General features: G+C 38.5%; 1 protein-coding gene across 1 annotated transcript; it reads right to left on the bottom strand.

Annotated features, from left to right (window-relative positions):
• Nucleotides 1-6027: 6027 nt before the first annotated feature.
• On the bottom strand, nucleotides 6028-23141 carry TAB3 (TGF-beta activated kinase 1/MAP3K7 binding protein 3). Its single transcript, XM_010296320.1, has 6 exons — nucleotides 23040-23141; nucleotides 18086-19538; nucleotides 14798-14958; nucleotides 11442-11535; nucleotides 9746-9829; nucleotides 6028-6728 (listed from the first exon to the last, which is right to left on the bottom strand). Exons 1-6 carry the CDS (start codon nucleotides 23139-23141, stop codon nucleotides 6580-6582), a joined length of 2043 nt encoding a protein of 680 aa, XP_010294622.1. The 3' UTR covers nucleotides 6028-6579.
• Nucleotides 23142-23628: the final 487 nt, after the last annotated feature.

Raw genomic sequence — 23628 nt, forward strand, 5'->3', positions numbered from 1 at the left:
GCTTCACTGTCGCGCACCGGCTGCACGTCCCAGCATGCGACGCGGGGCCTGAAGACGCGGCCATTAAACCCTTCCCAAAGGGGCCGCGCGTCCCCGTCCAGCGCCGGTCGCTATGCAGCACACCCATATGCTGTAGCAGTTTGGAATCAGAATATCACTTTCAAACCTAAGATAACCTCCCTCACCTAGCAAATTTTTTCCTGAAATATTCCCTAATTTTTCCTAGAAAGAAAAAATAGAAACCACTCCCACATGCCTAAATTTTTTTCCTGAAACACAAAAAAATGAAACTTTTAGGAAAAAAATCAGGTAGCACCCTCTGTTGCATGTCTTTCATTCAGAGGCTTTTTGGTTTTGTTTCTAAAGCAGTAACAGAACTGTATTTACTGCTCTTCTTAAGCACACTTAGGAAGAGAGCCTTTATTAACTTCAAAAAGATCACTGTGGTTTGGGGATAAAGGACAATTAATTTGTCAAAATCTTCAAAATGGAACTTGTCAAAATCTGCAAACATATGCAAGGTTTTAAGTCTTGCCTAACTGGAAAGAAATTATCTGTAGCATGGAGTTTATGGTTTTTTTTTTTAATCAAAACATTGTTTTGATTTAAAACAGAATCTTTATTCTGAAAACAGAAAAGAGTTTTCTAGAAAGCCAGAGTATTTTGTAAAACAAAGGGGCACTCCTGCAAGAGGCTTTCATGGCCTGGTTTTTACTGTCAAACTAGAACATGCCACAATCACAGCCCCTTCTCTAACTTTACGACGTTTCCACAAAACACCAGGAAACCCGTTTAATATCTAAAGACTTGAGTCCAGCTGTTACGTCAAATTAGTTAGGTCACCTCCTTCCGAAAAGTGTATTTACAATCAGAAAGGGTGCCATTAAAGAATATACAGCACTTACCCAGCACTATGGATCATCTTGCCTAATTCGAAGCAGCAGCACTTAATTCCCGGAGTACTTACCAGATCACAGGACAAATCATCTCTCCAAGCGCCCACAGGTTTAAGACACGGTGCAGTACTGTCAAAACCAAGCAATTCTTACAAATAAATCAACTAGTCTTATGCAATTATTTCAGGCAGATCCTCCTTCTCATGTCTTCAGGGAAGCAACAACAACAAAAGCAGCCACTGTCAGTTGTTAGATCTAGTGTCTCTTGGCTTTGTGTGTTCCCCATTAGCATAATATATTTTACAGGTACCTTAATATTTTTAAACTTTTTTTACAGCTTTGAAAAACTTTTTCAAAAAATTAAGTTTCAATTGCAATAATTTCTAAAGTGAAAGAATCAAATGTCTGATTAAAATACAAACCTATCCTGAGATTTTTAAAAATTTAATTTAGCAAAAGGAATGCAAAACTAAATTCTTACATGTGTTTGCAGACAAAAGCTCAAGACCCAAGCTGCAGTAGATTTGTTAGACCAGAATGTGTTTAATGACTGATACTGTATGTGAACAGAATACAGCGGTAGCACAGCTGCAGCGCTTTCACGTTTTAGATTAAGGTGAGCTGACACAATCAAGACAATCGAGACAACATACTCATAAAAAGAAATTGCCTGCATACTGATTTATGGACTTCCAATTCTCTACCCTCTCCTAGAGCAGTGCCTTTCTCCAAGAGGTTATAACTGAAGATGGACTTTGGTAATCCAGACACTCAATACTATCGAGGATAAGGAGGAACGCCTGCAATCAAGGGAACAAACAAACAAACAAAAGGTTATCATCTGCTACAGCAGATAAAGCTACCCCTGTAATAACAACTTCCCACTCAAAAATAAAAGTGACGAGCTCAACTTCAGACTCCAAACACCCTATGGCCCATTTCTATGCCAGACGCTGCACAGAACATCCATGACCTAAAGGTGACTCCTGCTTATACAAGCTGCCCACATTCGCAGGAATGGGATTTCGAGCCCAGTTCAACATTCAGCAATTGACTAATGAGAATCAGATTGATCACCAAAAAGAAAACCCCAAAAAACTTGAAACCAATTTGCCACAGCTATGGGTTCAAATTGAAGACGAGAAAACAATCAGACTATGAAAGCAAAAAGACTGTATTTTTAAAATGCTTCCTACTACATACAAGAACAAATGCAGGATGTGATGTTTACTTAGTTTTATTAATTTATTTTTGCAGGAGTCTGCAACTCGGAGTATGCACTTTCTGGAGGTACCATGCATGCATAGCCTCTGAATGCTTTTATACAGTTTCATCTCTTAGTAATAAGTTCATTCACAGCATACACAAATCTAGAATGTAGACACCATATATACAGGATTAAACAAGATCGTGTCTTCTTTTTTTAATGAAAAAAATTTAACAGGGTTTCACACAGCAGGAAATATGGATTAGATACACTGGTGCCACCATAAATAAATAAGTTCCAAGAACACAGTTTTTTAAAATCGGTTTCAAAGGTACTGAAAATCCAGGATTATAGTATTGCATTAACGCCACTTATTTCTGATTATTCAAAACCAAGAAAAATATTGGCAATATTTATGGACATAAACAGCAATGAAAGCCCCAAACTGAAGAAATCTGGCAAAATTCAGTCATGTCTAGTCATGTGATCTTGATATTTTGAAAGGAAACAAATGCAGCGGCACACAGAGACAGTACTGACTACGAGATGCGGTATCTGCGCAGGTCTTCTTTCTTTATGGGATTTTGAGTCACTGTAGTACAGAGCGCATAAATTCTGTGGCACCAAACAAGCTGATGAATTGTTTATGTCCAACTGTCCACTTCTCGTCAGGATAGTCATTTTCACATTCTAGGGTACACCACTGATTTTTAAAGCAAAAAAAACTACCATCCTGATGACAAGCTTGTTTTTAACATATTTATTATTCTCACATTCTTTTTAAAAACATTCGTTATTGTTTTTACTTTGTTTTGTCCCCATTTCAACTCAAGTATTTTTATTTCAGTCTCAAGGGGTTTTACAATCAATATTAAATGCAAAAGTATTTAGAAATTGAAATGAGAGATGTAAAACTGGGACAGATAAAGTAACTGAAAGAAAAGGTTTGGTGTGTGTTTTTTTTTTTTTTAAAGTGTGATTTAGTAGCATATCATAATCAGAAAGTACTGAGACCAGCTCTTTTAAGAATTATTATACCTTTTCACCACACCTCCCATTTTTCAAGGGAAACACACACATACCACAGACACACAGATACACAATTCAATCTGATCTAAGACTACATTTTACAAAGTACTTCCTTTTGCTTGACTTCCCATCCCTCTCCTCTTCACCCAAAAAAGACTAATAATTACATCAAATTAAAAGCAGATCCAAAGTTTAGGATTTCTTTTGGTTTACTATGTTCTGAATGATTTTCCACAAGCCCCACTCTAAATAAACTTTTAAGGAACTACAGTAGTATTCTATAATTAAAGGGAATTCATCTTAATAACACAGTAAATATAAAATAAGCTTTACAAAATTTCAATGAACAGTGAAATCATTTTGAATATCTGAATGTCCAAGCCAGTTACAAACTCTACCAATCTAGTAGCATAGTTGAGGGAAAGCTCAGTCTTTAAGGAAAAAAAAGAAAACACAAGTAGTGCATTAAACTCAACACAATGGCATCAGCATCCCACCATTCACACACACACACAGTTTATACAATACAGTGCATTTTGTATGGCAGCTGACATTAGGGTTTTATGTGCATTCAATAAATATTACACAAACCAATCTTTTTGGCATAATCTACAACTCAGTTGGGGTGTGAACGGCGCCACCTGCTTTCAGAAGGAAAATGGATCTTCCAATATTCAAGATACAATTTACATTCTAACGAACTAGAAATATTCAAGCACCATATAAAGTCTCTACTATGAATGTTTGAGTATGGGCATATACAAGTAAAACTAAAATACAACAGAATGGTGGCTGATTTTTTTTTTTTTGTACAAGCAACAAATGAGAGTAATTGAAAACCTCAAGTAAAATTATTGATACGAAGGAATTAATTCGCAATTTAACAACACTCGGTCTTCTGGAAAGTATCTTGCTGTCGTGGCAGCCTTCCTTCTCTTCCTCTGGTGAAGCTACGACTCGGACTATCAAGTCTCCATTTGTGGTTATTCAGTTCAGGGAATTATTGGACTGCAAGCATTTCCCCCCCACTTCAAAAGCAGGCTGTCTGAAAATGGCACAGCTACATTGCTGCATGACACACCTACTCTCATTTGCTGACTGTCATTTCAGTTGCTATCGTTTTGTAATTCCAGCATAAACAAATGCTTCTAGAACAGAAGTACAAATTAACCGAAAATTGAAATAATACAAAGGCAAAGGCATCACAGTAGAAAAGTCATGAAGTTACTAGTATTGACTAATTGAGTAAACATTATGAAGCTGATAACAGAAATGGTTTTGCTTATCTTAGGTATAATACTTCTGCTCATCTGTTTTCTGATTATCTCAGTTTTGTCAGACTGTCCACTTACATGAAACAAAATTACTATTTGCTTTCTGACTTCATTTGACAGTAATTTTTTTGCCCCTTTCCACATGTGATGAGCTCCCCACATTGTAATATAGGAGGGAAGGAAGGAGAGGAGAGGGAAGGACAGGAGAGAGAAGGAGAGGGGAGGAAAACTAGCTCCGATGCCTTTGACTTTGTTTTGCTCATCAGTGGTGCACACTGATTGCTGGAGATCTCTTAGCTTATGCTGAAGATTTAATTAGTGCAAGAACATATTGAAAAATGCCAGATAAAATATTGGTTCCTCATCTAAGACCAGTTTGTTTTTTACTGTTGTCTTTATAAATTGCAGGGAGACAAGACACCAGATTGAGCAATGCAGTCAAGACGAGTTTTCCTCCACCCACCCCTTACAAACACTGCTTTATTTTAAATAAGGATTCAGACACATGATTGTTCTACCACAGCTTAACATGTTATCACACATCAAGTGAATTGTGGTAATTGACCATATGGACGTGGCTGCCATGAGCTAAGAACAAGTTAAAATGAAGTAGTTTAAATCTCTTCTGGTAAGGTTTACTTAGCACATATTGCCTCACAGTTGCAAAGGCAATTACCATAACTCAGCTGACGTGCTTGGTTGCGTCTCTGAATCTTGACAAAGTTATACCATAAGAACTCAAATGCACTGTACCAGCTTCTGACCAGTACACAAGAACATCCTATTCAGTCGCACAGTTGTGTAACATAATCATTCAGCTGCCCAAACCCAGGTTTGATTTCACAAGTATTGAGTGCTTTATTACAGCAACCTGAAGCATTCAAACAAATTGAACATCACCTTTACAATACAGTATATCATATGCATAAAAGTACCAGTATGATTTTCAGTTGCAAGTCTTGTGTTCTTCAATCTACGGCAAATATTTCCTGACCAAAGTAAAAAGAATTGCAGTGTGTAATTCTTCAGGATCTGGCATCTGCTATTTTATACAGGCTGGTTTATTAACGATGTGCAAATAAACCTTTACTGAAGAGCTAATTGATTATTTTTCAGCTGACTTTGAACTGGGGCACAAAGTACCTTCTGTGCTGTAAACATCATGAATTCTTCACAAATTGGAAGCTGAAAAGGCCTAAGGAACTAGGTACAAACTCTTCTCATACGCAACCATGGCTGAGCTCAAGTCTTCCAAAACAAATTTGGAGTAGTCTGTGTTTGGTATATGTCACTGTGCTACTACACAGCACAGGCTTAGAAGATTGCTGTATATAAAAGCATACTTTTAGCTTTGAAACACGACGGTCTAATGAAAGCATGCAGCAGTATTTTCATCCATAACATGGCAGAATTCATTCTTAGTTTATTACCAGTGTTGACACAGCCAGGTGAGCACTGTACAAGCAAAAGGGATTGTAAAAAATTACCTCTGATTGAACTCTCTGTAACACTCATACGGTATCTCATTTAGTCACCTTAGGTTACTATTTCAAACAGCAATTTTTTGTAGACATAAGTTACCCTGAAAAAAAAGCAGCAATTACAAATACCCTTCTCCTTGTTTTTTTATACATTACAAAATTTATGATTGCATTTACCTGTCATCTTTTTCAGTAGCTTACAATCTAGAAGCACAGGGAGCCTTTGTTTTCCAGCTAGCTGTGGCCAGGTTAAGTCAGCTCCGGCTCTTCAGTTTTTCTGGTTAAGTGTAACATCTCACACCATTACTAAGAGTCCTATGAATTTTTTTTTAAAAACAGTATTTTTTTTTTTTTTTCAGAGCCACTAAGCAGTAACTATAACCATAGGACTAAACACCAGTAGTTATTTGCTTTCCTGTATACATTCTTCCCAACAGTAATCCTTTTACCTTTTCAGGTTTCATTTTCTGCTTTGCTCACTGCAATGGGATAAGAAGGAATTTCACCCTTAATTTATTTTTAGTGTAGCACAAGCAGAAACATCTTAACACATTACCCCCACCCGTTGCAATATGAAGATTGTTGACTGGCAAAGGCCGGGCAGATGGACTGAAAGGTTCCCCATGTTTCCTTCTCCTACAGCTGTCAGCTTGAGAGCATATTTTCAACCCAATGCAACCCCTTCCTGATTTTCAGGTGTATCGTGGCATTTCACACTGCTCACAGCGATTTAGTGCTGGGTGATTTAGAAAGGTGCAGCTATCACAATTCCATGGAGCCCCTTCAAAGTCTTCATCTCTTGGCTGAGTCCGTGGAGTCTGTTTGGAGCTGTTTTGATGCTCTAAAGAAAGACAAAAGAAAAACATTTTTTCTTATTTCAGAAAAGAAGGTTGATAGGCAAGATGATGCTGATGGTTTGTCCCCTCATTAAACATTTCATCTTAAAATGAACGTGGAAACCTTTCCACTTAGTTAACATTAAAGGTCTTTTGCTAAGGCACTTCTAATTCAGTTTATGAAATCTGAATATTTAAAGTTTTTAATTTCTGTAAAGAGTCACTTAACTGTATTACATTAAAAACAAAAAGAGCAGTCACCACTGTTAGGTCACTGATACTGCTAAAGGTTTAATAGCTTAAAACGTACTAAAAAGTTTGTTACTGGCACTGCAACACCATGCTGTTAAGGAATGACTTCATAGGTTTATGTACAGCAGTCTATTACCAAATTCTAAATTCCAATAACCCTATTTTGCCTGAAGTGAAAGACTACTTCTAACTTAGTTCCTTTGAACAGTCTATCAGATGATATATATTCTGCATCTTTTTCTAGCATTTATCCTGAAAAGGCTGAAAAAAATACAATATAAAAATAAAATGGCCTGTTTCAAAACAAGATGATTGTTTTTCTTCCTCATGGCTTTGCAAGCAGGGATGTGTGTATGTAAATCAGCATGTAAAAGTCTGTCTTCATTCATAAAATCAGCATGCAAAGTGTACATTAGGTATTAACCCATGGAAAGACTTGGTTTTCTGATGTCTCCTACCACCACTTCAAGACCTCAGGTTACCTACTAAAAGTGACAAATACTCCTAGGATGTGGAAACACAACATTTTACCAAATGTTACTATTTGAAACAACATTAGCACATCTGCTAAACAAACATCTGTAGATCAGCTTAATTAAAAGAGAACTATGTTGTAAAAAAGGACTGCAATTTGTAATTCAAAGTGCACGCATTGCTGTCACCTGCCAAGAAATCTAGCAGATGGGTGACGACAAAGTTAGTGCAAATAGTACATAGGTTTGTCTTCACAGACATACTTAAAAGAAAATAAATGTAACCGCCTTCCTTAGATGTAAGCCCTCTCCAGGACAGAATTTGCATAGTCACATTAACAGTGCTTGGCCTCATCAAATTTCTTCTAAGCAAGCAAGTAGTGTGGGCACTAGACTGCATTCATGTTGACTAGCCAGATGGCAGCACAGAGCAGACCCGTGTCTGCTTGTACCTGTCTGTCTGCCCACACCTTCAACAGCTGAATATTAAGGAAATTGAATTTAAGAAAAAAAAAAAAAAATTTTGACAACTCCACATTAAAAGCCAAGCTCAGAATACAATACACCAGCCCTCAAACTGATCTCTAATAAGTTGACAGACACAACCTGGAAGCTAGTCATAAAAGTTGTACTACTCCTTACAAGATACTCTTTCCAATTGCCAAACAAAATCACTTATTTCATGCAAATTTTGTACATTATTTTGCTTTGAAATAATAAATCAAATAGGCTAGTGTAATTAAGAGTATCTCTTCAAACATCAAGAAGTAGCAGTGCCTTAAATCAACCACATGACCACTGCAATTTAACATGAATCCAGGCAGCTGCCTTCATGCCACTGCTTAGCTGGTGCTACTGTCTTTCCTGGATGCTACCACCTATGCAGGGAACCAGCATTGGTTTTTCAGGTTTTTTTGGAACCACAAGCAGTAGTTCTGTGCCTTCTCTTTCTTTTAAATTTCCACATACTAAACATCTTATTACACCAAAGGGTAAAATACTTGCTTCAAAAAAGGGGGGAAAAACTTCCTTATAGGAAATCAAAATTCAACTGCAAAAACCTTTGTAAAGTACTTATCAGCAACTAGAACTTATTTACAAAATTTGGATTTTCAAGCAGACTATATTATTACTGATTCAGAAGAGTGACGACTTTTCTACTAACAATTTTAGTACATGCTAGTTACAGTAAGAGGAGACACACTATTATAAATGTTATCACACATAATATTTTCAGAGAAAAGACCACTGTTTTCTCTATATCAGAACACAGGATACCAGACTAGCTATTTCAGGAGAAAGATATGAAGTGTTCAAAAACTTCCACTAATATTTGAAACCACTCTTTTAACAGATTTCAGCAAGGGAAAAAAGGTCCAAAAATACCTGAGACAAAAGGTAGGATTCTGCTCCAAAATCAATACTAAACATAATGGAGTACACAGAGCACTGAGCTACATGGTGACTAGGCGTCTACTTAGGATGAGTTGAGTCACTCTGGGATGTACTGACTGAAATTCCACTGGACAAAAAGTGAAACTAAATACATATCTCCTGTGCTTACATAAAACTTAAGTGTCCTAAGCTGGATATGAATCCTAGATACAATTAGCACAGAAAATTTTAGAAACCAGTAATAAACTTCTACAAGTGGGACACTGTCATCTCTTTAGACTGATGTGACGAAACATGTTCTGTCTTGGTCCTTAAAATGTCTGAAGCTCTTGCTGTGCTAAAAACTTCAGGGCTACTGTGAAATTCATACTCTGCACAAAAAATAGGTAAAGTGTGACCAGCCAAGTTAAAATATAATTAAAAATATAAATGCAAATTTTAAAAAGCTGCTGTGATCAATTAAATTTACATAAAATAAACTATAAATTCCTAACAACATGTATTAGAAGACGGCTACACAAACCTGACAAAGAGCTTCTACCTTACAAGTATTTAAAAAAACCCCATAATTAGGAAGCTCCAGTTAACATGTAAAAGTTTGCATACATTCAACTTTCTTTCTAATAGTGAATAACAGCATTTACAAACAACATATTAACAGAACATTCACTTGCAACAACCTGCCTGAGGAAAACAAGTTGTAGCCAGGATTACATTACACTTATATAAAAATGTTCTGGTTTGGCTTATATAGAGAGAAAAGTTATAATCAGATTACTAAATTACTAAGAAGTAATAATCAGAATTGCTTCTTGCCATCACAGAGGTTTTAAAAAAAAAAAAGGGGGGGGGGCGCTTTCTCAATGCAGATTAGGTAACTTGATGCTTGTTTGTTGACCTACCCTTTTTATATGGCTTTGGTGGCACAACAGGACCAGGCTCTATGTTATCATAGAAGTTACACGTGGCTTTTGGATCAAAGTTCCCTGTCAGAAAAGAAAAGTAAGAAACCGTAACTCCAAGGTTATTCACACGCCTATGCCAGTGACAGGAACATCTAGAGGCTTCAGATTTTATACATCTTTTTATTATGACATTATATATTAGCTTTTTCCTGAGTAGTCTTTTGCCACGTTTTCAGTTTTGTGTGGATTGTAGTAATTTTTAGCAGACTAATCCCATATTGAAGTGTGAACTCCAGCTCAGTGTTCTACATTGCTTTACAAGTTTGTGAAAACATAAATCTTTGGCTAGGACACATTCTTGGTAAAAAAGGAGGACTATGCATAATCTAATCTATTTGACCGTATTTATGTCAAGTTTCTGTCACAGAAAGAGGATTTTTAAATATCTAAGTAGATTTCTGTTTGCCAACTTCACGGTTGCAATCTATAGTTCTGTTTTGTATTACTTGGTCAGAGCTTTTGCCAGCAAAAAGTTAAAAATTTAAGTAAAGAACCTTGCCTAAGGAGTTCTCGGGTTTTTTTATTTGGTCTTGACAAAGTCACTTTTAAGTCACCACTTTCTTGGTAATGTAATTTAACTTGGCCAACAGAAATATTAGCAAGTCCAGTTTATCAGGTTGCAACTAAAAAAGACACCTTTTAGAGATAAATTGATACTGATAATCAAAATTGACCTTCAAAGAATCCAAGTATCCATATATAAGCACATACGATATTAGAATCATAGAATACTTTAGGTCGGAAAAGACCCTTAAGATCATCGAGTCCAACCATTAACCTAGCACTGCCAAGTTCACCGCTAAACCATGTCTCTAAGCACCACTTCTACACATCTTCCAAATACGTCCAGGGATATGACTCAACCGCTTCCCTGGGCAGCCTATTCCAATGCTTAACAACCCTTTCAGTAAAGAAATTTTTCCTAATATCCAATCTAAACCTCTCCTGGCGCAACTTGAGGCCACTTCCTCTTGTCCCATTGCTTGTTACTTGGGAAAATAGATCAACACTCACCTTGCTACAAATCCCTTTCAGGTAGCTGTACAGACCCATAAGGTCTCCCCTCAGCCTCCTCTTCTCCAGAATAAACAATCCCAGCTCCCTCAGCCACTCCTCATAACACTTGTGCTCCAGACCCCTCACCAGCTTTGCTGCCCTTCTTTGGACACGCTCTAGCACCTCAGCATCCTTCTTGTAGTGAGAGGCCCAAAACTGAACACAGGATTTGAGGTGTGGCCTCACCAGTGCCGAGTACAGGGGCACGATCACTTCCCTACTCCTGCTGACCATGCTAGTTCTGATACAGGCCAGGATGCTGTTGGCCTTCTTGGCCCCCTGGGCACACTGCCGGCTCATGTTCAGCCCACTGTCGAGCAACACCCCCAGGTCCTTTTCCACCAGGCAGCTCTCCAGCCACTCCTCCCCAAGCCCGTAGCGTTGCATGGGGTTGTTGTGACCAAGTGCAGGACCTGGCACTTAGCCTTGTTGAATCTCATACAATCAGCCTTGGTCCATTGATCCAGCCTGTCCAGATCCCTCCAGATCCTGTCTCTATCCCATATAGAGCCTTTCCAGATCAACACTCCCACCCATACTTAAATTATGCTTTAAAAAAACCCTATCAATTCTATACCTCTAGATTGAAGGAGATCAACTTCTTTCAGTGTACAGTCAACATTTATCTGGAGCTGTCTGTTGAGGCTTCTCAATCTGGTCATTTCCTCAGGCTATAAAGAAACAACCCAAAATAGTAACTGTGGGAAAGTCAGTATCTTATCTGACATAGAAATAACATTGCTATATCTTTGTTAACAGCTTTATTAGAAACTGAGTACAGATAAGGCCCTGAAAAAAACAGCCAAGATTCCACTGTCTGTTCTGCGCCCCCCCCCAATTTGTTCCCTCAAATAACATTCTCCTATTGGCATTTGAGGAGGAAAACAAACCAAACTGACAAAAATGAACAAGTTACTTAATATTAAAACTCATTAGTAATTAGTTATAGCTGAGCTCAAGTTTATAAAACCATATACTTCATAACATTTTGTATAAATTGATGACTTGCTACATGAGTTTACATCAAAATGATCAGGAAACAGAATACAAGCTGCAGTTCACATTAATCATATTTGATTATAACTGAATAAGGTCAGAAGTTTATTTATTTGCATCACCCCAAGGAGCTCCAATATGCCAAAACTTCTAGCCCAGTATATTTAAATCATTCAATTCTGCAAGACAGTAATTATTCTTAACAAAATAATCAGTGAAGTCCATATATTTGCATATCATTAAGAAGCTCCAAGTCAGTGGAATACAAAATGTTCTTAATGGTAGCAGCATTGATCCTAACATGTACGCAGGAATAACTATCCTATCCTAGGATATATTCCAGCATCACAAAGTCACAGAATGTTTGAGGTTGGAAGGGACATCTGGAGGTCATCTGGTCCAACTCTTCTGCCCAGACAGCAAATGGCTTTTGAGTATCTCTAAGGATGAAGACTCTACAACCGCTCTGGGCAACCTGTACCAGTGCTCAGTCAACCACACAGTAAAAAAAGTGGTTCCTGATGTTCAGAGGGATCCTCCTGTGTTTCAGTTTGTGCCCTCTGCCTCTGGTCCTGTGACTAGGCACCTGTGGAAAGAGCCTGGCTCTGTCCTCTCTGCACCCTCCCTTCAGGTCTTTGTACATTGATAAAATGCCCCCTGAGTCTTCTCTTCTCCAGGCTGAAGAGTCCCAGCTCTCCCAGCCTATCCTCACAGGAGAGATGCTCCAGTCCCTTAATCATCTTTGTGGCCCTTCACTGGACTCTTGAGTATGACCATGTCTCTCTCTCCTACTGGGGAGCCCACTCCTGAACATCATACTCCAAGTGTGGCCTCACCAGTGCTGAATAAAGGGGATTTTTATTATTATTTTGTTTTCTTTCTATATATTATTTTCTCTCCACTTGCTAGCAACACTTCTAATACAGCCCAAGATATCATTAGCCTTCTTTGCCACATTGCTGGCTCATATTCAGCTTGGTCTACACCATGACCTTTTCTGCAAAATTGCCTTCCAGCACTAGCTGACTACAGCCCTCAGCTTATACTGGTGCATGGGGTTGTTCCTCTGCAAGCACAGGACTTAGTACTTCCCCTTGCTGAATGGTAAAAGGTTCCTGCCAGCTCATTTGTCCAGGTTGTTGAGGTCCCTCTGAATGGCAGCACAACTCTCCCAGTTTTGTGTCATTAGCAAACTTGCTGAGGGTATACTCTGCCCCATCACCCAAATCATTAAGGAAGATGTTAAACGGGATCAGACCCAGTATTGACTCCTGCAATACACTGCTAGTTGTATTGGCCTCCAACCACACTTTGTGCCACTGGCCAACGCTCTTGGCCTGGCTGTTCAGTCAGTTTTCAATCCACCTCACTGTCTGCTCATCCAGCCCATTCTTCATCAGCTTCAGGAGACAGTGCTGAAAGCCTTACTGAAGTCTAGGCAGACAATAACTACTGCTCTCCCCTCATTTACCAGGCCAGTCTCTTCATCGCAGAAGTATATCAAATTGATCAAGCTTGACTTCCCCTTGGTGAATCCATGCTGACTACTACTGATCACCTTGTCCTTCATATGCCCAGAAATAGTCTCCAGAATTAGCTGAACTGTTGTGTTCCCAGGGATCAAGGTGATGTTGACCAGCTTGTAGGAACTACTAGGTCCTCCTTTTTGAAGACAAGAGTGACATTTGCTCTCCTCTCGTCTTTGGGCACTTCTCCCAAACACCATAATCAACCAAAGACTCAAGAGTGGCCTCGCAATGACATTGGCCAGCTCCCTCAGCGCTCATGGGTGCATCCCATCCAGGACCATGAACTCATGTATGTCTGCTTTGCTTAAGCATTCCCTGACCTGATCCTCTTCCACCAAGGGTATACCTTCCTTGCTCCAGACTTTTCCCAGAATCTCTGGGACCTGGGATTCCTGAAGGCCTGTAAAGACTGAGGCAAAGGCAGCATTCAGTATCTCAGCCTTTTCCATGTCCTATGTAACCAGGTGTCATTGACCAATGGGCCCACATTTTCGCTAGCCTTCCTTTTGTCACCTATGTAACAACAGAAGCCCTTCTTTTTGTCTTTGACATCCCGCGCCAGAATCAACTCCAGTTGGGCCTTGGCTTTCCTAACCTCATCCCTGCATACTCAGCCAGTGCCTCTTGTGTTCCTCCCAGGAACACATCTGCCAAATGCCACCCTGAGACAGGTGAGACATACAGCAGCCATACTAGTTCAGCTAACAGCCCCTACTATGCCTTCCAGCCTGCATCTGTGTGCATTATGTCAACACAGTGAGTAAGTCTGAACTGATTGGCTAACCACTGCACAAAGTGGAAGTTATTTTTCAGTCAGATGAATTCCCTTATCAGAGCCATACAGATGTTTGGGCTAGTGTCACTTGCAGGTGGAAGTCACACAGATAGGAAGAATCAAAAACAGGAGAGAAGGGTGCCAACTATTTGAGCCAATACCACCACTGGAAAGTTACTTGGCACATACTGCACATGCCAAATGGGAAACAGATTGTCTAGGAGATGCAACTACTCAAACAACAACACACCTCAATATAACAAAATCCCTTTAAAAAAAAAAGTGAAACTTTGCGGCATGAACACCAAGCTGTATATGGCTCAGGCTCTTTAAATAGACTTGGACATACACATTTATAGGTTGTTAGGAAAGTAACTATCTATTCAGTTTTGTGGTCCACAAAAGCGCATGTATACAAGACTCAGAAATTCTGTTGTGAACACTAAGAAAGCTGGACACATACTTGTTTCTTAAGTTATAAGAACTGGCTTACAACGAGCCAAGAACTTAGAAAAATCAGCTCCAAAGATTGAAGATTTTATACCCCAAAATATTTTTTGTACAATACTTTAGTTCATGAAAACATAAAAAATAAATTTGTATCTTGAATTAAAATACTAACAAATTGCTTACTGTTGGAATTGCAGTTGTACAGCTAACTCTTCGAAGCCGCCTCTGCATTAGATCATGCTCCATGCCATTGACTTCAGCTTTCAGGCGTTCGAGCTCTTCCTTCTCAAGCTTCAGTTCCTTTGCTAATCTCTCCATCCTTGCTCGTTGATGTAACAGCAAGGCTAATGGTTTACACAGAATAAATAGTTACTAATACAAAAAACCTGGAAAACTGAATTCTTAACTTATGCGTAAGAGTCATGAGTGACCTTTCTGGAAAAAAAAAGTGATCATAAACATGCAGCCAAATATCAGTGTGAAGATGCTTTCATGCCAAATGAACTACAATTTAGAACAAAGTTCTTCCAGAATAAAAACACATTTTAAACAGTAACTTGAAGTTGATATTACCATTTTGGTCAAAGCTTCTTTTTTTGCATTTGGTCTTTCTCGTCTCAAAAATACAAAGGCACCTGTACAAGGAGACAGCTTCTCAGGATGAAACAGCAACCTAGTTTTATTAATACTGTACTGACAAAAAAAAAAAATAAAATACCAGAGGTAAGATCAGAAGGTAACACACACTTCATATCTGCTGCTCAATAGCAGCTGACACACTAGCCTTAAGACATTAGCCAAATGTCAGTCATGAATTGTTTTTTTCACTGTTGGTGCAGATTATGGTATAATCTTAGCTTTTCAATAAGCTCAGTACTATAAATTCCCCAGTGCTCTATGGCAAAACTATAGAACTTCAATAAAATAGACTAGAGAATCCAGAAAATAACAAGTGGGGGCAGCTCAGGTGCTTCAGAGTCTTTAATTCTGCAGTAGAGCTGATCTGCTGTTCTCTAACCTCTCTCTGCTGTTAATCATGCTCTCTTATTTTTGTCATGGTACTGAAACTTATGACTCTCAGTCACAAGCTGATGTTGGGCTCCCAGAGCAACCAAATAAATTCTGACCAGCCAGAAATTAATATTCAGTTTCTGCAGGAAGAGTCTGTCTCAGTATTTCACTATGATGCAAAACTGGCCAAGTTAATTCGTGTGATACTTAGCACTTTCTGATCTGGGTGTTTTTAACCTGATTCAAGTCTACTAGGACAGAGGAAAATAAGAGAAATTTGGTGTGGGTGTTCAGACAAGCCCACTGCTCATATAACAATGTTCATACATTTGAACAGTTGGCTGGAAGACATTACTGAATCTGCAAAATGCTGTTTCATACAATGCACCAGCCAGCACCTGCCCTCTTCTTCACCACTATCCAACATAGGCAAAGGAAAACCAAATAATCTCTCAAGAATATTTGCATACTAGCTAAAAAAAGTTAGAAAAATAAGCAACAATATGACACAGCTTACTGGGGGAGGATAAAAAACCCCAACCCAGTCAGGAGCATAAAAATGACAGTGGTTTTTATCAGATATTAGTATTCTGTGCAAAAAAAGTAGCACTGTACTTTGGATTTTGTATGGATCCACCAATTCATGGCCAAAGAATAAACACTGAAAATCCTATCCATGAATAACATCAGATGTTTTTATAATACAGGCACCAGTATTACTGAAAAAAAACTGTTCTCTACTTTTTGAAGTAGCGTCAGTCATCCAAGTAGAATTTAAGAGATCACAAAATTTTAAAAAAGTACAGACACCAGGCTGTATGATTTTCCACTATCAAACCTTGTCTTTGTGGATTCCTCCCAATTCAACATCTGATATGACTACATTACATAGCTTCTCTTTATACTCTAGTACAACTCATCAAACATGACTCACGCTACAAAGAAACAGTGGAAGTATAGACACTAGAATGGATTTTTGTTAACGCTTTTCACCACAGTTCATATTCAAAAGAAAGTTAAATAAACTTCTTCCCTATATTAAGCTGTTAAGTATACTCTTCTTTAGGACTCCTTTGTGGTAGTAAAGAATATAATGTTTATTCTTCTACAATTTATTTCTATCAAGAGTTCAGAGTGCAGCAGTACTAAAGGCTGTAATAAAGTCCCAGCTGTGGTAGGTATTGCCACAAAAGCAGATGCCCCAAAAAGCATATATTAACTTTTTTGGTTTATTATTATGTTCGTTTTATTGGTTTTGTTTTCCAAATACACAAATCTAGTCAAAAATACAAAGGGAAAACCAGATTTCTACATTTCAGAATATGTCTTTCTCAGAGCATATAGCCTAGGAGTTACAGACCTACTAGTGTTCATTGTCTCTAAATAACATTTCTAACTGAGTCTACCAGGTACAGAACAGACCTTTGTTGATGAGTTAGAATAGCTCAAAAGACACGAATTGAGAAATCAGGAACTACAGGGCAGCATGATAACCATTATTACAGCTCTCAAATGAAAGGATGGCTAGAAGGAGCAATGGAGGAATAGACTCCCCTTTCCAAACACAAATCTAGAAACAAAGCTCATTCTTTAAATAATTGCTGCTGATTATTATTCTGTCATTATCCAAACGATTGGTTTGAATGCTTGCAGACTGATTCATTTGCTCAATTTTAAGTGGTTTCATATCTATAAAGCAGATTGAGAAAAACACTTTTCAGCTAGAGGTTCAATTTCACCTTTTTTTTTTTAACTAAAAACTTAATTCTTTACTTAATTCTTCATTTATACGTGGCATTAAGACTAATTATGTTCTATTCCTGTGCAGAAGAACACACATCCTAAAATTTGTCTGCCAATCTCTTCCTCCTCTTTGAAAGGGGAAGACATAAACTTTTGATTAAGTTCTTCAAAATAATGATTTTAATACCTTTCACAACAAAAATATGATTTGTGTTGACACCCAAAATAATTTTAGCAGCAATCCTACTTCTCCCTTCTTTCACTTACAACTCTTCAATTTAAACCAAATAAATTGGATTCAAATTCCCTGAAGAAGTTAGTGCTTCACGTTTTATAAAGCATCCGAGTATGGAACAATACAAAAAATAATAAAATCCACATGTAAATTTATGACACAGTTCTTCAAACACAGAATTTACAAACTGGACACACAGTATATGAACAAACCACTTACTCTTGCTAGTTGCAGTGTTTTCTGTTAAGAAATTCGCCTAACATCAAAAGCATAGCAACTTTAAGAATCTCAGAAATTCTTTATGTATTAGACAGAAATTTGGCAAAATTTTTAAAAAATCAGAACAAACTCTCTCATTAGATGGTTTTTAGTGCAATTTCTATCCTTCTCTGTACAGGTTCAAAAATTTTCACTTAGTAAGTAGCAAAATCAAGATGAAAATGCACTTCACAATAATACAATTTGCAGGGTGAAACATTTACCTTGAGTGTAAGCATAGTCATCTGATCCAGAACTAGAACTTCTCTGATATTTATGGCTTCCTTTTTCTCCTCCAGATCCTGGGATTACAGAAATAGGCTGAATAGGTTCTGGTGCTGCAGAACGCTCTTCTTGGTCCACTAAATTTAAAAGATTCTCAGTCGGTGCTCGACCTACTGTGATTTTAAAAATGGTTGGGTTTGGCTGAGATACCATTACCCGAGGAGACTGTGTTGGTGCACCTGTAGGTCCAGTTGGTTGAGTGTAGGTAATATATACTGGATTAACACTAAATGGAGGTTTGGGTTGACCTGACATACCTCTTGATGGAGAGCTTGAAGGAGGAGTAGTGGCTGCATACAGTGGGTGCTGGTTTCGTTGAGATGGTTGATTACTTATTGGTGAAGGACTTCTGTTCATTGCAGTCCCAGGTCTTTGTGGTGGCTCAACTGTAATTTCTATTTTATTCATGGAACCTTTGGGTAAACTAGGTCCAGCAAAAGGAGGAAGATATGATACAGAGTGACCGCCTTGTTTTTGGAAAGTCTGGGATGCTTGTTGATATGGATGGGTTGGGACAGTTGAAGGACTAGGAGGCATGAAAACATGTGAACTCTGATGACCCAACTGAGGAGGTTGAACCTGGTGTTGAGGAGAGCCAAAGGGAGAGGGACACTGGGATGCCGGTGGTGACCGAAAAGCTGACTGAGGGATCTGGGGTTGTTTAGGAGAATACTGAGAAGGTTGGTAGTTCTGTTGATGTGGATACACAGGTAGAGGACGGGGAGTATAATGTGGAACTGGGCCCTGTGGCGATGAATGCCACTGTGTATTCTGAGGAGTCTGTCGTCCTGAAGAACTTTGAGATGTTTGTCTTATATAAATAGAGCCAGGAGTCCCATAAAGATTGCTTGGAATCTGTGGAAGAATTTGTAGAGCTCTGGGTACACTCTGTCCCGAGGGGAGGTTTTGTGATACTGTAACAGTAATGGGATTTGTACTGTACCGAGGTATGTGCATATACGTGGGAGGAGGGCCTTGCATAGCAGACGTGTTCATTCCTGGTTGTATGGAAGATGGCTGTGGAGGTGGCTGTGGAGGAGGAGTAGCTGCATTTCTATTCTGGTCATTCATGAAAAATGGATTGTAACTAGGAGAAGCTGCCACAACAGCAGGAGCAGAATGTGGTTCTTGAACTAAGCATATCAGCTGTTTACCTGCTGTGCGTTGTGGATCAATATGTCCATCACTTGAACTGTGTACCAGTGTACGACCACCATTAAGTTGAGTTCCATCCCCTGCATGATAGCTGGTATGAGGATGAATACCCAGATTAATGTGCAACAGGCTATTTCTATTCATTCTGGTGTCATCAGGGCTATGGTACTCCATATATAAGTATTTGTTGCTCTCCTGTGAGAGGGCTCGACAACAGGCATCTAGGTTGTTGTTGTTCTAGGAGGAAGAATGGACACATCTTATTGTCAAAAACCACAAGAAAAAGCCACTGCTCAGCATTCAACCAGCATTCAACTGAAGATGCAATCAAGCCTAGCTTGAACACAACTAGGAATAACAACTCACAGATACGAATTTTGAAATAAAGGTAATACCTACTACGTCACAGTATGCAAGTAGTCATAGCTCACACTGAATCTAGCAAAATGCTGTGGTAACACCAGCTACAGTATAACGTATTAAAAATCAAATCCCAGTTTTGGGGAAAACAATGGTTAGAACTCTTGTCATCTTCTGCAGGGAACAGGTATGTACAATTAACTATTTTAATAACAACACGAATCAAACCAAACTAGATCAAAATTGCAAACTCTGGAAAGGTGAAACAAAAATGTAGATGACACTTTAAAGTTTCACAGAATCACAGAATGGTAGGGGTTGGAAGGGACCTCTGAAGATCATCTGGTCCAACCCTCCTTCCAAGGCAGGATCACCTAGGGCAGGTTGCACAGGAACACATGCCGTTGGGTTTTGAAGGTGTCCAGAGAAGGAGACTCCACAACCTCTCTGTTTTCACCTTTATTTTACTGTTTACCTGAGTATTTATCTTTTAAACTGTCAGGTAAAGCCCAACCTTTTAAACAGACTTTAGTGCGTTAAAAATTAAGTCAGAATAAGTATTGCTTGAAATAGTACTGGTAATTCCACAAAGCACCTTACAATTCTGACATAATTTCAATGGCCTTTAAATTTCAGGCTCAAGGCTAAAAAAAGGTTTATTCATACATCAGTGAGGAAACCAAATAACTTCTGTAAATATTTGATTTGTTTTGTGGTGCCAGTAGCTAAAACTATACAGACAATAAATTATGAATCAAATCAAAAGTATAATGGGGAATTCCCTTTCCCTTCTTCCCCTCTCCACTCGTTTGAGCTTCATCTAGTCTTGTTAAAAGAACAACAGGAATGATAACTTTTCCAAAAGACTAAAATCACTAGAAAGCATTCCAGACTGGAGATATTTTTTTCCTCCCCAGTTTCTTATACAACAGCCTGTATCAGCTGAGGTTCAGTTTTTAATTTAAACAGTAGTGAAAGAAAAAAAAAAAGACTTTAAGTCAAGTTCAACTACATCTGGCCCTCAGCACCCTAAATTTGTTACGTGTGATCCAAGACCAGTACCTTCTGTGACATACAGCACCTCCTACCAGAACAAGTGTGTACGTATTTATACATACATGCCTACACCGCTCCATCCTTAGCATGCTAAAATTACCATTCTAAGGAATATACATTAATAATGTTTTCACTTCTGTTTTAAACATTATCACTTTATAAAGTTTGTATACATACTAATACTCACATGGCCTTGCAATACAATTTTCAACAGCCTATTCAGTTGGTTGAAAAGTCACAGTTACATTTCTTTTTCTAAAGGACTGGTACCTAGCCAATCTTAATAATAAAGTGAAGAGGACTTTCCCAACATTTCATATGAATTCACTATCAGGGAACACACATATTCAGCATCTTCTCAGATTAAGACTTACTACTGAACATGACAAAAGACAGAAGAGTCCAACATTTAATTATGTATTGCTCTCACTCTATGGATACTTCTCCCTGACTACTTCCCCTTCATGCCAAACTCCCCTTCTAGACCCCAATTGTCAATGGGAATATCCAGACATATCACTGAAAAATTTAAAACCAAAACGTGTGGGAACCAGACCTTATAATAATAACCAGCACCACAGTGCCAAGACAGCAGTCTCATAAAAGTTAACCACTACCATTAGCCACTTGCCACCTAAGCAGGACTTCATAAAGAGAGTCCTCAGCTTCCTTAGGTCACTTCAACAGGGTGGAGGTAAAAAGAACATAGATAGGACAACTCCTAATCTGATTTTCTCAGGGTATGGAATATATTTGTCATTTCAAGGGACCTTCAATTTTCAATAGGTCCAAAACTCAGTGGTTTATATCTAGAGAACAGGTTAATATATATCTAGGTTAATAATATATCTATTGCAACAGGTTAATGGAAACCAACTCATGTATCTTAAAACAAGTATAAAATGGGTTTGGAAACAAATCCTACACTCTAAAAAGTGACAGATATTTGCAATGTAATGTTAACTAGCTATCCAGGACACTGTATCATAGATACTGAACACCGTATGCTTCTGCAGCATTAGGGGTTCTTTATCAGTTTAAAGATGTCTATAAACTTAAACATAGTTCATCAAAAGGATCGTGTACTTAACAGTACTGAAGAGATGACTGTCAGGGTAAGTAAGGCTTTATATTGCAGTGCTTCCCCCACTTCACATTTGTCGGAAAGCAATTACACAGAATCACAGAATGGTAGGGGTTGGAAGGGACCTCTGAAGATCATCTGGTCCAACCCCCCTGCCAAGGCAGGATCACTGAGGGCAGGTTGCACAGGAATGCATCCAGTTGGATTTTGAAGGCCTCCAGAGAAGGAGGCTCCACAACCTCTCTGTTCCAGTACTCCGTCACCCTCCCAGTAAAGAAGTTTTGTCTCATGTTGAGGTGGAACTTCCTGTGCTGCAGTTTGTGCCCATTGCCCCTCATCCTGTCACTGGGCACTACTGCAAAGAGACTGGCTTCATCCTCCTGACAGCCAGACTTCAGATATTTATAGACATTGATAAGGTCTATAACTCTGGTAATTCATTTGTGTTTGTATGGTTTAGAAGACACACAATGCAAAACTTACAGCCACAGTTTTAAGTAAACTTACTCTTCTGCCAGGGACATGTAGCATGCAAATGCAGCTTCACTACTTTCATATGCAGCAGTTTATCACATTAGGTTCCACCTTAGCCGTGGCCACACAAGGCTAAACAGATCTTACTGTTGTTTCTATTGACAGATGTTTCTATTCCACTCCTGAATCTTCCCATTAACGGAAGGTATTCCCACGACTTTGAAAAATTATTACGTGTGGTCGCTTATTATCACTTCCAATTTGTGACTTTAGATGAAGGCTGAAGGAAGAAGTGGGAAGAAAAAAAAAAAAACCTGCCACCTGACTTGGAAACAGAAAAGTAAAAATAAAACATCTGGACAGCTGTGGCAAAAAGATGCCATGAAAACAGAAAACGTTTATATTCCTAGCTAAAGCCAGTTCCTTGGAAGAATGAGTCACTGTTTGCTAAAAACTCTGTATATGTATGTTATTTATGTAGCCATCAATAACGATCCCATTAGCCACTTCCTTATTCCTTGTATGCATACAGTCACAGGTCACATAGACAAAGAAGAACAGTCAGCGAAAAAACCCCACAAATATAAGTGAAGAATAATAAAATCTTTGTACATAAAAGACAGGAAAAAAACGCAAGTAACAGAGTCTTCCACCCTTTCAAAATAAAACCAGAAGAATGACAATCTATGCTCCATGTGTACTACTAAAGAGAATTTTCATACTACAAAAATAAGATACACAGACTCTTAAAAACTCTACCATACCTGAAGCATGCACTGAGATACCACCCCTTCAGGTATCTCAGGGAAACGTTGTCGGAGATCATGGAGTACCTGCACATCGAGCTGTTGACTGCCCTGCGCCATGCCAGATTGATGTCCTTCCAGATTACCCAAAAATGGAAGTCAACAGGCCTTCCAATGATTATGGTCTTCTGAGGCTTCGGGCATTTTCTGTAAGAAAGAAAACACAATCAATTATCTTTTGAGCCATCACAACAACTTTTCCTCTTTCCCCAGCTGCATGTGTAAAAGAACTACTGTATTACATTTTTAGATCTAGATATCAAGAGAGACAATGGCTTAAACACAAGAGTGGGAATCATCAAGTCTCAAATTTATTAAAGCACTTAACATATCACAGGCATGTCTATATGACATTACATTGGAATGTGCTAGTTCAGGTCTTTACACAGTCCCATTGTGTTACCATGTAGGCATAACTTAATCTGACCTGCATAAACCAGAATAGTTACGTATTTACTCCCAGTGAAATTCTGAACAGTTTGTAGAAAAGTCAGAAGTTATCACAAAGCATGCATGTTTTTGATATTTACAACATGCTAGAAATAAC

Source organism: Phaethon lepturus, unplaced genomic scaffold (genome assembly GCF_000687285.1).
Source record: "Phaethon lepturus isolate BGI_N335 unplaced genomic scaffold, ASM68728v1 scaffold18221, whole genome shotgun sequence".
NCBI lineage: Eukaryota > Metazoa > Chordata > Aves > Phaethontiformes > Phaethontidae > Phaethon > Phaethon lepturus.